The sequence below is a fragment of the Mobula hypostoma genome, chromosome 10 (assembly GCF_963921235.1).
Source record: "Mobula hypostoma chromosome 10, sMobHyp1.1, whole genome shotgun sequence".
NCBI lineage: Eukaryota > Metazoa > Chordata > Chondrichthyes > Myliobatiformes > Myliobatidae > Mobula > Mobula hypostoma.
In genome coordinates, this window is record NC_086106.1 from 83,549,354 (window position 1) to 83,566,109 (window position 16,756).

A 16,756-nucleotide genomic window follows, 5' to 3' on the forward strand; every position below is an offset into this window, starting at 1 on the left:
ACACTTCTGTGCAAGCCTTCAATGACGGTTAGGCAATAGAATAGGTTCTGCTTCTTTGAAAGCGAGGGAGAGGCTATTGAAAGTCTTTCTGTCATTGTGGAATCCCAGACTGATCACAGTTCTGATAACTGTAAACTAGCAGCAAATAAACTTGTATCTAGGAGAACAGAGCCCTGTTCTCCTGCAGCAACAGAAACATCTCACTGCAGCCAAAAGAAAACAGACTATTGTTTTGCAGGACGTGCTCACTGCTGAAGGCTGGGGTTTGGGGACTGCCTTAAATAAAATGTAATCAGAGAGTTACAGCAAATCCATACCTGCTATCGACTCAATTCTTATACACTCTCAAAGCAGCTTAAGAATGTTTTAAAAACGCAAACAACAGGAATTCTGCAGATGCTAATGCAAACAACAGGAATTCTGCAGATGCAGAATTAAGAATGTTTTATCTTTTTCTGCATTTCTCCTGCCACCAGAGTCTCTTAAGATAGTACACTCTTTTTACCTACAGCCACCAAATCTAATCAACAGTCAATCACTTCTGGTCCAAAACAGCACTTGGCCATTTTGGGCAAGGGCTGTACGGATGACTACCTTCCATATCGCCAAAAGCAGGAATCTTACCAAGAGCAAGGCGACAATCACAGCAGGAGTGATCAACATAATGGCATAACTGTAGATGCTACATAGAAGGAAACCACTAGAGTTTAATTTAACAACTATGCAATAACCTTCTTTTATTATTTTGTTAAAATTGCTATAAAGAAAATGACATTTATCTTTAAACATTAATAGGTATTTTTTAAACATTTTATGAAAGATAAAAATTTCACATGCAACGAAGGAATTTTGCAGAACAATGAGTGGCCATGCGTTATCAGATTCATCCTTCACAAAATCGCAGGTCCCTGAAATATAGGTGCTAGGATATTTGCTTTCATAGCAATAAACAGTAAAGCCACTTGTCCACTTTGATTGTCACTCTGAACCAAGGGTTCTCAACTTTTATTATCCCATGAACCTTTATTATTAACCAAGGGATCTGTGGACCCCAGATTGGGAACCCCTGCATCTAAACCAACTGATTAAGAAAAATACTATTATAAGAAGGTGTAGACAATTAACTCACAGCAATGCAGGAATTTATTCAGTGGTTCTACACAAGGAGGCTTCCAATTATTAAGGTAGACTCAGCCCTCTTAATGGCTGGATGAGAGATTACTTGAAGCTTGAACTTTCTATTCTGTTCACAGAAACATCATGGAGTCTCATATGGCATTGCCATGGGAATGAAACCAGTGGTCCACAAGTTCCCACAATGGCTTCAATGCCCACACAGAGCTTCTTCAGCAACACGGGTCTAGCTCTTATACATCAATGATAGCAGTACATCTACACTGCTAAACCCCTTCAATGTTCATTTTTAATTAGAACCTTGATGAGTCCGAGCCTCTACCTTAATTTCCCTCACGTGATCTGATGCATAGAACTTCTGTAACTGACTTTCAGGTGCAAATATGAAATCACAATTCTGAAAAGAGAGGCCTTTATTGATCTACTCGTCAAAACTGTAGTGAGTAACCATGAAATAAAAAGATTTGGTATCTATCTATTTTGCTTGGTATGGTATTTAACCTAACATTAACAAAAATATTGCTGATGTCATTTGCAAATTTTAATTTTGCTGTATGGATATTGAGCCAATTGACCACAAGACTCTGTAAACGTTACAATTAATTGGAATATGTTAGGTGCTTAATGGAAGGAACTATTTTCTTTAAGGGAATTGATTAGGTTTGCATAGGAATAAACGTAGGTCTAACGCAAACAGCCTAACTTCCATTAAGTACCTACCACGCAGAAAACCATGGTGGAATAAATAACATTGAGGCAAATAAATCTTCCATAACTTATTATTATTTTTGGATTTGTCATTGGATACTTGACATAGAGATTTCAGGTATGGTACCTCAGTATCACATCTTTCTGTAGCTTCTAGTTGCTGGAGGAGAATAGAATAACATGGATTCTTTGTAATTAGCCATAGCCTATTAGCAGCAAATTTTAAAAATTGCTCACTGTTGAATTTGAGGAAAGCAAAAAAAGAGCTTGCCAGGACAGATTCCAAGGCACTGAAATGTGTAAACTAAGAGCTACAGATTCAGAAAATGATTGGTCAATAAGCCATTTTTTTATGGATGGCTGAAAATCTTCATACTTCTTTATCACAAGGAGCTGTGAATGTTTGATGATAGAGAATATTCAAGGTTAATTGATATATTTATACGCAAAAGGATATTAGAGAATATACAGAATGGAAGGGAAGAGAAGACTGACACAAAATGTACACTCTTAATAAACACTTCTTGAAGGAAATGGTAAAAGTACATTGCAGTCTCCAACCACATATTGAATAAAAAAGATTTTCCTCATGTTTGCTCATTACTTCTCTTTCCACTTCATTTATATCTGTAACCTCTAATTCCAAATCGTTCCACCAAAGGAAACAACCTCTTGCAATCAACTCTGTTTAGATCTCTCATCATATTTCTATCCAATCTCCTGTCAGTTTTCTTCTTCTCTAAGGACCAGTGTCTCTAATCTGTCCTTGTATCCCTCATCACAGTGACAATCTTGATAATTCTTTTCTAGACAGTCTTTAAAACTTTCACTCTTCCTATAATATGGTGACCAGAACTGAACACAATATTCCACTGAAGTTATACAAGTGTTTATTGGTGTGTGTATAAGTATAGTGGATTTAATTACTTTCACATCCTGTCCTACCTTGTTCCATAATTTGTACAAATATAGCCTTGGTCCCTCTGTTCCCACGAACCTTCTAGAAAAGAAACATTAATTCTATATTGTCTCTGCTCATTCTTCCTATTAAAATGTCCCACCCATCATTTCTTCGCATTGAGCTTCATCTGCCATGGATATACCTCATCTGGTGCTAGTGATTATCTGGTTTAGTGATTATTTAGTTCAGCCATTTTTTAATATCTCTATGAAATCAATCTCTAATATATACAGCATCTCAACTTTCTTCTCTTTTGCTTTCCAGCTTCTTTCCTGTTGAATATAAATCTAAAATACTCATTTGGAACCATAAGAATGTAATTTCCCTTTTTTGTTCTTAATGGGCTCCACTCCTTCATATACAACCATTTTCCCAATTATGCCTATAGGAGAAGTTTGAATTCCCCAATTATGCTTCCTATATACTCTCTTTTTCCATCTATTTTTAATTTTCAGTTTCCTTCAGATTCTTCTGTAATCAGCAATGCTGTGGCAGCATGATGGAGATGGCTTGAGGTGAAGTTAAGACTAACCCTATTTTAGTTTCTTGCCAGAGATGGTTATTGCTTTGCACTGAATGTTATCTGACTGAATGATTTTAGGTTTTATCACATAAAGGTAAAGGCTTCTTTCTTTCCTTAAGGATTGCAAATAGAACTGGATACTACACAATAACTGGCAAACATCCCCATTCAATCATATGGGTCAGATCACTGGTCCAGATGGCATAACTGGCAAAGTTAAAAAAGATCTGCGCAGATCATCTGGTTGGAGTATTTACTGACATACTTGCCCTCTCTCTTCTGCAGTCTGAGAATCCCACCTGTTTCAAGAAAGGCACCTATTTGTACCGGTGCACAAGAAGAGCATGCTGGTCTTCTGTTACTATCTATTAAAGCTCACGTCAGCCGTACTGAAGCACACTGAGAGGTAAATTATGCAATGAACCAACTCCTGCCTCAAAGATAACTTGGATCTGCTACAAAAATACATCTTGTTGTTATTCCTCTCTATGCTTTGTGGTGCATCAGCGGTAATCTTGCCAATTCTTTAGCATGTTGTCTGTTATATACAAGGCCAAGCTGCTAGCTCAACCCTCTTTAATTTGCATACTGCCACAACAGGTCAACAGCAGATGCAATTTCTCTGAGTCTTCACTCTGGTCTAGACCATCTGAACAGTAACTCCTATGTCAGGCTGCTGTTCATCAGCTCCTATCCAAGCTCATCTCCAAGCTTCAGGACATGGGTTTCTGTATCTCCCTCTGCAAATGGATACTCGTCTTCCTCGCTGGCAGACTTCAGTTAGTGAGGATTGATAACAACATCTCCACACTGATCATTATCACAGGTACACCTCAAGGCTTTGTGCTTTGCCCTCAGTTCTACATTCTATACACACGAGTACGTGGCTAAGCACAGCTCTGCTTCCATTTTCAAATTTGCCGACAACACTGTTGTTATTGGACGAATCACAGCTGATGACGACAGGTGGTGCTGCAACAACATCTCACTCAACGTCAGCAACATTAAAGAACAGATTGTTGACTTCAGAAAGGGGAAGGAGGGCGAACGTGACAGTCTACCTCAGGGTTCAGGGGTGGAGAGAATAATCAATTTTAAATTTCCTGGCAATAACCTATTGCATGACCACTGCTAGGTCCAGCACATAGATACAATTGTAAGTTAAGCGCACTCGTGTCTTTACTTTCTAAGGAAGTTAAGGAGGCTCGGATCGTTACTCGAACACTCTAACAAACTCTGCCCATGTACTGGTGTAAGCATCCTGACAGGTTGCATCATGATCTGCTACAGCATCTGAATGCACATTAGAAGGTACAGAGAGTAGTGGACTCTGCCCAACATATCACAAGCACATCCCTCCCATCACTGGTAATATTTACAGAAGGCACTGCCACAGCAAGGCAGCATCTATGATCATAGACTCACATCATCCAGACCATGCTATCTTATCAGCTACCATCAGCAGGAGGTATACCACCAAGTTCAAGAACAGCTACTTTCCTTCAATCATTCAGTTCTAGAACCATCTGTCAAAACCCTAAACACTATAATTTAACAACACTATGACCACGCTATTATTTTTTTCATATCATGTTTTTTGTAAAAATCACATATAATTTATGCTTTACTGTGAATACTGCTTATATAATTCTATGAGCCTGCAATGTTGCTGCAAAGTAGTTTTTTATTGCACCTGTTCAAACATGTACTTGTGCATACAACAATAAACTCAACACTGAGTACAGTGTGCAGAAGATGCTGAATCTCAGACAATACTCAGAGAAACCCAGATAGAAATTAACTTCCAGTAATTGGGTTGATTAACTGCCAAAAATCACCTTCCCTTTTGCAAAGTACCATAACCTGTGGATAGATTTTCCCTTAACTTCTGTTTTGTAAGATTCCCCAATGTCCACAATCACTCTCACCTTGCTTCATTGTCCAAATCTGGACCAATGTTGCAATGGGGTCAAGAGCCAATATACCTGATGAAACCAAAAATGACCATTAGTGAGCTGGCTATTAGTACGTGAATGTCATATTACCGAGTGAATATCGCTGGAATAGAACTGTTTATGACTGAGACAAACCAACTGGGGAATAATTAACAAGATAGGATTTTACTAGCTTTTTATGACTTGGATACATAGGGACCCTCCTATGCATCACCAGGTGGCTACTATTGTTATAATTGTCGTGGAACAGCTTGGCTAGAGGCACAGCTAATCAGCCTTATGTTATCTAGTCCCATAGCATCTGTTTATGCAATGCTCCCATCTAATATGCAATAAATATTAAGTAAAGTGAATCAAACTGGGTGCACTCTAGCTTCTTTGAAAATTATAACCTCAGGTGGATACCTGGATGGATTATCCACTATGTACCTCTGGCTAAGATAGTTGAAAGTGCTTCTGTTTGATTTTTGGAACTCACACATTAGCCTTCACCATGGTTGATGGTAAAGTTTTCCCTGAAGCTTCACCCTCTAAGTTGTCATTTGACTGTCCACTTCTATTCAAGACACACGTGGCACTGCCAAACTATGTTTCCTATGATCCAAATTATGCTCTGATCCATTGGTCATAAGATCATAGCTTCCTATTACATGAAGTTTTTGTTATTTAACTCTTCTAATCCTGTACTACAACACCACCACGCATGCATTTCTGCACTTCTTTCTGGTCCAGGGTTGAACTTCAGCTTGACAAAATATGAGTGCAGGACATGAGATTGCAGATTATGAAGAGATACCATTCTGCTGATACTTATGACATCCAGGAAGTGCAACGGGCCCAGCTTTGAAATGTATGAACTATTCAGAATTTATCTCACAATGCTCAAAGGTAGTGGCACAAAGACTAACCTTAGACCTTAGGTTAACCATAGAACATTGTCTCTTGAAAGACTGCAGAGCAGTCATTCCTTCCAGTTATATCACAATGTTAGCAACATTATTGAAGGCAAGTTTCAATTTTGCTGGTAACACAGTAAACGCCTGCAACAAATCTTGTCTGTTAGCTATGTCAGTAGTTGTCAGAATAGATTCTACAATCTTGTTACTTTGAGGGCTTATTCTAATCGTTGAAGGAGTGCTGATCTTAAGTAGTACTGATCAATTAGATGAAAGAGGATGGTAATGATGGCAGTCAGCCAGGAGTTTATTTACCCATGGTTAAATTGATGCTTATGCATTGAGATTTGAAGTCATCCAGAATTCATCTAGAGCCAGGGGTCCCAAATGCTTTTTTTCCCTCCATGGACCAATACCATTAAACAAGGGGTCCATGGACTCTAGGCTAGAACCTCTGAGGATACACGGCCTTACATTTCCTGCTTTCTAATACTGCACTTCCATCTCTGGTGGATATGTCCTGCTGGTGGAAAAGGCATACCCAGGGATTTTAATTGAAAAATATGACAAATTGGCTAAAATATATGATTCTGTGAATATGAACATGTCAGGCTGTCACTTAATTACACTGTGAAATGCCTCTGCAAACTCATTCACCATTCTTCAGATGGATGTTAGGAGATCTCTGCAAAGTCCACACAAGTTACTCAGTCTAGTGTTTCATTTAATCCAGATTATTTAATTACTCAAATGTAAATTCCCAGCACCCATGTTAGTCTTTAGATATGCATCACTGAATCATTAGTCCAGCAGTCTTAATTACTTGTCCAGTAAACTTAACAAAGATTGCTCAATATTACTGTTGAAAAATTAACTACATTGTCTTTTGTTCAGATGTCCGTATCAAGGATCCTTACCATGGGTAAAACAGTCTTATGTTATTAGACAAAAAATGTCCAATAAAATATCAGACACCATTCTACTATTACATGCATTTCTTATAACAGTCTTATATAGTTTAGTAATTTAATGACAGATCTTGAGCAATTGTGTACTATACTTGAAGCCTGGATAATATATCATTTCAAGAAGGATCTTTAAAGCTAGTAGACAGTGAAGTTTGCCTTGTGTGGATTAGAACAACTGTATAAGCAACCCTTTTATTTCAAAGATTCAGAGTACATTTATTATCAAAGAATGTAAAAGTTATACAACCTTGAGATTTGTCCGCTTACAGGCAGCCACAAAGCAAGAAACCCGAATAATCCAAATGAAAAAAAGACCCAAAAACCACTGCGCAGAGAAAGAGAGAGAAAAACACCTATCATGCAAACAACAGAAGCAAGCAACAACATTCTGAACCAGACTGTCCACAGATCCGCTCCCAGAGTAGCCGGAGTAGGCCCAACCCTCAGTCCCAGTTCATCACATCAGAGGATTAAAAACGCACAGCAGCCAGATCATTTCACTGCCTCGATGCTGCAGAGAAAGGAATAAACATTTGCAGGAGAGCAAATGAAATCAGCTAGACTCTCGCCTCCATTCTCGACACTCAGGCTTCCAGTCTATCTGTGCCAGTATTTAAATTGTCCAAGCACCAGGTAATGCCTCGCTCTAGGATCCTGACCCCGGTACACTTGGCCATGGTACACTTGAGCCGCCCAGCCCAAAGCAATTCACAATCTCACTAAATCAGCTTGGTGCTTGGAAAGTTCCAACCTTGCACCCAGGTTGGGTGGACGGGCATTGAAACTCTTCCACATGGACCCCTCTCCAAATCACTCACTCCATCTTCGGCAGCGATACCAACTCCGTTTGTGCCCCAGCTCAAACACATTGCACCTCACAATGCCCCAGTACGGCTAATCCCCCGAACTAGCCTCGCTTGCACCTGCCTTCCCACTGTCTGTGGTGATAGTTCACCACAGTTTGCTTCAGAAAAGATACTAGTCGAATCTCCTGCCTTTCAAACCAGCAATAAGCTGTCGCACATCTTCGGTAGCACCATTTTAAACCGGAAGAAGTTATTTGTTAATTATGCAAATAGTTCTATGACAAACTTGCTCAAAAACAGAGAAAAAAAATCACAAATGTAGCAGTTTTTTCCTTTGTAAAGCAAATGAGTATTTGCTATTGATAAATAGCTGATCTTCTACTTTGCATTTCTATACTTTGCACAAATTCTCGGTGGAAAGATGCAAGCTCACCTCACATATAACATTAATTATTTAAAGAAACAATGTTCTTTTGTACTTCCCATGCCCCAGTGGGTAAAAATCAGTCATTAAAAAATGGAAACTACAAGATCAGGACATGATTTCCAATGACTGGAAAGCCAAACATTGGTAAACTCCTTCTGGCAGGCTCCAAGATACAATCACTTGAGGTGAAACAGGCCTTTAGTTGTTTGATGAGGCCTGTGCAGATAGAGACTTTTCCACCACATACCCAGACATGTCCTGAAATATCCTTGACGATCAGAAAGACTCAACCTCAAGCGTGCCAGCCAAACATGAGGTTCAGCTATATTTGGAATTGTGAAAGCTTCCATTATGATGGAAACCATGAGTTTGTTTATCACTGAGTTCCTAGGTTACTGAAGCAATCTTTATTGTAAGTTATTTGGGTCACTGATTTAGAAGACCCCACCCTCCTTCAGTTTGTGGGATCTCCCTTAGTCAGAAACCATTGTCCCTCCTAGGATCTTACCAAGATAGGAGAATCCCAACCGTTCCTAGACTTCTACTGAGACCAAGACCCACCAGCATTCAGCAGATCATATAAGACTTAAAACATAAGAGCATAACTAGGCCATTCGGCCCATTGAGTCTGATATTCTGATTCATGCAGATACTTTTAAATTGTAGAATCCTGTCAACTGATACACAGGCCAGGACCATTCCACCAAGATCTCCAACTGTATGGAGAGCTCAGTACTGTAGTGGAGCCCTGATAAACTGGGGCAAGGTTTGTGGAATATAAGCATACAGACATCTATATGTACAGGGCCCTGGTGAGACCACACCTGGAGTATTGTGTGCAGTTTTGGTCTCCAGGGTTAAGGAAGGACATCCTGGCTGTGGAGGAGGTGCAGCGTAGGTTCACTAGGTTAATTCCTGGGATGTCCGGACTGTCTTACGCAGAGAGGTTAGAGAGACTGGGCTTGTACATGCTGGAATTAAGGAGATTGAGGGGGCATCTGATTGAGACATACAAGATTATTAAGGGATTGGACAAGACAGAGGCAGGAAATATGTTCCAGATGCTGGGAGAGTCCAGTACCAGAGGGCATGGTTTAAGAATAAGAGGTAGGTCATTTAGGACAGAGTTGAGGAGGAACTTCTTCTCCCAGAGAGTTGTGGAGGTGTGGAACGCGCTGCCTCAGAAGGCAGTGGAGGCCAATTCTCTGGATGCTTTCAAGAAGGAGCTAGATAGGTATCTTATGGATAGGGGAATCAAGGGTTATGGGGACAAGGCAGGAACCGGGTATTGATAGTAGATGATCAGCCATGATCTCAGAATGGCGGTGCAGGCTCGAAGGGCCGAATGGTCTACTTCTGCACCTTTTGTCTATTGTCTATATCCGATTTCCTACCTTCCAATATGAAAAGAATTTGACAGTAGTAACTACTGTAACTAACAGCAGCATGTCAGTTGATCTTGCCCATAGAATTTCCAAGTTGAAAGAATCATATGATCTTGCCAAAGCAAACTCTCTAGCTGCACGTTAACAGATATTATAGTGAGTAGGAATGAAATGTAACAATCAATTACCGATACATTTAAGTGTACAGACAACATAGAAAATTTTACCACCTCATCTTGATTATAACCACATTTTATAAAGTAAATTTGACCATCCTCAACATGATAATGAAATTTCAATAAAATTATCGTCAAAGGCTTATTTATCTCCGAATACACACTGTAGTTATCTTACCACCTGACCTTCACTAACAACTAACATTCTTTTATAACCATGTGTTATGTATGATACAGAACACTTACTTCATCATCTTAAGTCACTGCTATCACAATCACCATACCTCAGCTTTCCATTGTTCACCTCAGAATACTCTCTCACACAAACACGTACCCAATGCACACACACCTTATTCAATGGACTCAATATGGAAGTTCCATACAACTATAATCATGTTTACCCAAATCCCAATGGTAACACAGGATCATATATTGTACTACTGTAGCATTCACTTTTAAAACACAGAGTAAATAGATAAAAAGATTTTAAATATAGTTCAGCTTTGGATTTAAGCCATGATTTGCTGAACACTAATATTTGTTGGTTGTTTTGTTGATTTTAAAGTCCCAAATCATTCTACATGTCTGAAAATGACTTGCCATCCAATAAGTAGATAGATATATTACATACACTGCAAAAAATTGTTTCATGAGCTGATATTTTTCTTTTAAAATCACTTGAAGTGTATTTTTATGCATCACTAATCATAAAAATTCTTCAGAGAAAACAGAAATAGATCACACACTTTTGATTGACATTGCTTATTCAACATTATAGTACTTAACTGTAAAGGATCCTAACTGTAAAGGAAAAATGTTAAAATTTATAATTTACCTGAATGGTCCGCTCTTCTCGATTTAACCTGTTGGAACTCACAATATCTTCCTTCTTAGTGCATTTGAACTTCTCTCCCACACAGTTAGATGGGTTTGCACTGCACCTAACTGAAATAGGTCCTTTGCATTTAGAAACTGGATTCATCACTGAACCATCCTTTTCTTTGGTAACAGTACGTTTGACTGGTCCAGCAGTACAAAGTTCTTTTTCACTACACATACCTTTAGTCATTGATAGATCTGTATCTGTAGATAACATGGAGGATGTTGTACTTCCACTTGCTAACTCCTGTATGGCCACTACCTCTAAATTCCTGTCACTTTGTAATTCTGCAACAGGAAGATCTTTATGATTATGGCTCTGATTAACAAAAGGCTGTTTGCTTAACGGCAAAGAAGTAATTAATCCTTGGATTTCTAGTTCTTTATTATGAACTTTTTCATCATCACCCACACGACCTGTTGAAGTCTTACAACTTTCATTGGCAACTCCTTTATTAATTTTACCCATTTTGTCCATCTTGACTGTAGAAACTGAATTCTGTCGATCTTTCTGACTATTTTTATTTTGGTTTTCAAAAGATAAATGGCTTAAGTCAACTATATTTGCACAATTGGGGGCTGGCTGGTTCACATCTTTGGAAGGAATTCCTTCCTTACTTATTGCATTTGGGTTGAATGATTTAGGGCACTCCTTTTTATTTTCAACTGCAAACAGCTCTAAAGCTGTGTTCTGAACAATTGACTCCAAGTTGGACAATGGTGACCCCATTGTCTGTAGCTGGTTTTCCTTCATCTTCTCTGCATGCATTTTAGGAGGAGTCCACACAGCCCCTAAATGATGTGGGCTTTGAAACAAAGTATATTCTCCTCTGGAAGATGACACACCATAAGGAATTCCTTGAGCTAGTGACAGTTGTGGTGCAGGACAGCTGCCATTTGATAATAACGGTGAATGATGAAACAGAGTTTTATCCCTACCAAATGATAGGCGGTTAATGGGAATGCTGCCTCCGATGAGGAATGGAGAAGGAAACGATGCTATTTCACTAGAGGAAGATACAAAAGAGTTGTGTGAATTATTATTATTTTCCTTTACAACGTGATCTTCATGCACATCATTTTTGGGCTCCCCATTTTTGTTGCCATTGGGAAGTGCCAACTGGCTGTCTCCTTGGTAAACAATAGAAATTGGTTCTTGCTTAGCAGCACTTTTAGGATCTCCATTAACAATCTGTAACATGGATGCAGGTATAGCATTAGCCACGCCGACAAAAGTCCGTGGATTTCGGTTCATCGAACTACTGGAACTTTTCACCCATGACACAGTTGGATTCGATGGCTGAAATGTTAAAGGAGCAACTGGTTTCTTTTGCAGAGTAGCCCCATTTCTTATAGTATCAGGAAACACCATAAGCGAGGATGTCAGTCCAATGCTTCCTTTAATACTGCTGGTATTGTAGCCACTTTGAGGTATTCGTGGGGAAATGCCATCACCTTTAGAGTGCAACAGAGAAAATGACCTATCCCCTTTGACAGGAGTTAACACCGGCATTGGTGGTGTTTTCCTCAGCTCAGGTAATGAATTCTGCTTAACCCCTATACCATAACAGCTTGATTTTGCTGACAAATCAAGAGGCAGATCATGGGATCCCTCTGGATATATCTGCTTCTCAAGTTGAGGTGGAGATCTGAATACCATGAATGGAGGTTGTGAGCTTTCTGAGAGCTCAAGTGAAGGTTGATGACTGGGGCTGCAAGCAGTAATTTTGGGTAACTGATTGTTTGAATTCTTCCTTGATAAAGGTAATTCATTGCTCAGGTTGAAAAAGATGTGGGAAGATGGTGATGATGGATGAGATGGGGAAATTAAAAACTGTCGCTTCTGAGGTGGTTCCAAATGGGCTTTTGTTTTCACAAGAAGGGACTGAGAATGATCAGCAGAATGTTTGGCTTTAGGGTCTGAAGTCAAGGGTCTGCTGAAAGTCAAGGGATGAGAATATGAATGCCGAATGGGTGCTAGATTAGAGCTACCAGCTTTACTTTGCGAAAATGATGCTACAGTCTGCACCCCTGTAACACCTAAAGTTGTTGAGAGGGAAAGTGCAACATGAGGATGGCTTAAGCTTGGTGCTGGTAAGTACATCAAATGTGGACCCTGATTAAACATTGGTGAAAAATAAGGTTGACCCACTTTGTGTAAATTCTGAGATGCTGATAAGCAAGGTTTGTATAAGTTTAATGAACTCAGTGCATTAAAAGGGCAGTGACTCCCTGATGTAGCACTGTCTAATTGTGGATCGTTCCAGGGAACCCCTTTATATGAAGCTTCACTCCCGGGAGTCAACTTTTCTTTTACAGTCTTTCCTGGTTCCCCAGCATTATCCTGAGTGCAAGTGGTTTTTGACTGAGGTTGTTGTGCTTTCCGATTCATACCCACAATCTCCAAATTTTTCATTTTGTTATCTCCATTTTCTGGCATTTCCCCATGTACCAATTTATTTTCCACATTGGCAATTCTGTCAGTCTTTAATTGGGCATCTGAAGTGGTCATGAGGGCGACCTCCTCTTCTTTTGGAACAGATCTTTCAGAGTCATTATCCTTGCAATTTTGAAGTCCCTCCTGCAACAAGTTACTTTCATGCCCCTCGACTTGTTGGACACCATTGCTCATTCGTTCAGTCACCACCTAAAAGATATGGCAATCAACAGAAATTTAAATAAGACTATTTTTGTCATTAAAACTAGCACTACCTTATATTACTACTGGGTTTTTTAATTAATACTTTAATTCATGATTTAATTAAGAATGAGTTTGAAGTCTGATAGGTAAAAAAAAGCCTCATTGAGACTCATAATATCATTTATAGTTTGTGCTTTTTAAGGCTTATTTTCATACTCCAAAAGGCACCAATGCTTCTAAACTGCATGATTTAGGTGCACTTCAATACCCATTGAATACTTCACTGCCAAGTTCACACATTTACTGACCTTTCCATAAATGTCCTTAAAACACAATAGTGTTTGAACAGAATTAATTTTGTGTGGCCAGATACCTCAGAAACTATTAAAGTCTTTGTAATAACTCTCACACAAGGCCTAGGAACGTTATAACTCCAAACTACACCAACATGAAGTCAAATTTCTGCTTGAACTTAGAAGGTTTTGCCAGCTAGCTAACAGGAAGATGCAATATTTTAAGAAGTATAAACTACAATAAGAATGTCTTCAAGAGTAAGGGACGAAGAATGGGGCCTGATACATCTCCCAGATATTGATTAGGGAGGAAACTCTCTGCAAGAGGAGGTCCAATGATTCCTAGGCTGTCCAGAGGAATATTCGAGCCACTTTTTAATAGTCGGTCCATGTCTTCGTAATGGAGTGTTATGAAAATTACGAAGACTTCTCCAAACAGACCTCAGCTATGAAATGCATCTCTATGTCACCACTAGAGCCCAATACAAAGGAATAACCTGCCACATAGTGGTGGCTACCCCATTTGTCTACTCAACGCAACAAATTAAATTTCAACCCTGTTGCCAGGAAGATGTAGCAGCCCTTTTTACTGTCCTTCCAACAGCAGTTCAAGATGAGAGAACAATGTGGAACTGGGTACTCCAAGCAGAGATGCCAGCTTCATTTTCCTGCAGAAATACGGATTAACCACTTTGGTTTCTAGCAGATGCTATGCTTATATTTTTTCACTGACGGTTCACAACATATTTACTGAATTCAGCTTTACAATTTGCAGGATGTAATTTGAACTCTCAGCCTTTTCATTGCTAATCTAGTGGCATAGTTACAAAATACTTCAAGCCACTGGGTTAATAACTATATCGGGCTGCACACTTTAACTGAGAGAACAAGACCTCCCAGTGTGTGTAATTTTTTGCTGCACAATTCATGCTAATACCCACTAGGCTACTAAAAGAAACTCAGGAAAAAGATTTGCTACAATACACCTTTGAGGCAGAATATAGTAAGTCATTGATCTCTATTACATAGGCCACATACTTTTAAAATGGCACATTAATGTATGTGTGTGTGTTTGCAAAAGTGAGAAACTCTCTGAAATCATATTCTGCATTAAACTGCTGGAATCCAAAAATGAAAGTATCATTTATATAGAAACATATTACAAAAGAAGAACAACTACATTAGGTATTTTTCAAAACAACAATAGACCTACAATTCATATACAAGATCCGTTTTCTAAAAAAAAGCTTGAAATTTAGATGCAACTTTAATGGAGTTAGTTGTCCCAGAGCAATTCATGCAAATTAGATAAATGAAAATTTAACACTGAATCGCAAGATAATAACAAAATGTGTGATAGAGAAAAAAGTAAATTTCAGAATTCAGACCTAAATGTATGAAAGCACATCAGCCAACAATGGAATGATGCAATAATAGCAATGCACAAGAGGCCAGAATTGGACAAGTGCAGCCAGCTGTCAGGTTGTCAGGCTACATGAGATTAGGAAGGCATGACACCATGGAGGTATTTAAACATGAGGCAATTGTAAGTTAAAGGCATATCCAGGTCTAGGGAAATAAAGTCAATGAGAACAAATGCAATGGGTCAGAGGTAACTGTTCAGTAAGTTCATTTGAGTAAGAATATAGCTGACCAACGAAATTATTAAGCTCAAATTTGTGAGCAGTGATTAATGGGAAGAAGGATAGGGGAACATTCCAATAGTCCTGTCTGATGATACAAAAAAATGGATAAGGCATAGTGCAACTGATGAACACAAAACAGTAATGAAGCTTTTTAGTTTTATTTCTAAAATTACTCAGATTAGCATAAAAGTACTGCAGTTTTACCCACTGTTGCACTTCTCCATTTTCTCCTATTCTGCCATTAAGCTTTCTCAAATATGCACAAAGTACATCTCTATTACACCACAGAATATTTTCTCATTATTCAGACTGTTTTATCCTTTCACTAGAAACTCTCTGTCCAATAGCCCCCAGCATCCCCTTCTTCCCTACCAACGAATTTCAATTGTCTCCAATTCAGCCATTCAGGATCCTTTTTGATATACTGAAACTAATGCATTTAAACCCATCTGCCTATGGTGCTTCCTTCAGCCATATAATTTCTCCTGATGGGTTAGACATCTGAAACACTTAGCTCTATACCATCTTTCATACTACACATTGATCCATTTAATCTATACTTCACATCTTTTTTGCTACTGGATATAATTGTAGAAAGTATTACATCTGAATTCTTGCATTTTAATCCAATTCTATAAACAGTCTTCACAGTCTCTATTATATTTGCTCCACCATTAGTGGATTCTCTGGTGATTGCTAGTTTTCTTCAAATTTCAGGAATTTCCACATTTGTATCCTTATTCTAGCAACCATCACATAACTTTCCAACATGTTATCTGGCCTATATGTCTCTTACGAACCAATCCCATCCCTTAAGTCTCATCCATTAATCTCAAAGATACACTCTTTATACACTAAGCCAGACTGTCGTCCATAGTTCTGCAATACTACTCATAGCTCCCTTCCTTTTGGTCTGTTTTTCAAATAATATGCAAGCTATTGATTTTGTATTAATTTTATACTGTTACCCAAGTCAATAACAAGTTAGGAAGCTAAAGTCAAGAGCAATTATAAATAAAGGCAGGGGATGGAAGAAACCCAATAACAGAGAAAGCAGTGGAAAAAGAGGAGAAGGTGGAAGTGGCTTGGAGTGGTGGAGCTGAATGAAAGGTGGAAAGAAGAGGAAGATACATGGAAGGACATAGAAAGGAAGAGAAGAAAGACAGTGAAGGAACAAAGTTAGATGTTAGCCAGAAGAGGTGGAAGAAATTTTTGGAGAGAAGTCACCATATTTACATACAGTATCAGCATCAATGTGCTGTTCTGGACTGGCCTTCAAATCTGTCAGTGCATTCCGCCATCAAATTTCACGGGGAACTTAGTGGTAGAGCCCAGATCTTTCTAAAGTTACATGTTGT

General features: G+C 38.8%; 1 protein-coding gene across 6 annotated transcripts in view; it reads right to left on the reverse strand.

The window, feature by feature from the left end:
* The window catches only part of bcorl1 (BCL6 corepressor-like 1), a 220,225-nt gene that overhangs the window by 67,212 nt on the left and 136,257 nt on the right, over positions 1 to 16,756 (reverse strand). For all 6 annotated transcript variants that reach the window (XM_063060734.1, XM_063060733.1, XM_063060735.1 and 3 more), the window contains one exon: positions 10,775 to 13,465. In XM_063060734.1, the coding sequence (XP_062916804.1) occupies positions 10,775 to 13,465 (2,691 nt within the window). The remainder of the gene's footprint in view (positions 1 to 10,774; positions 13,466 to 16,756) is intronic.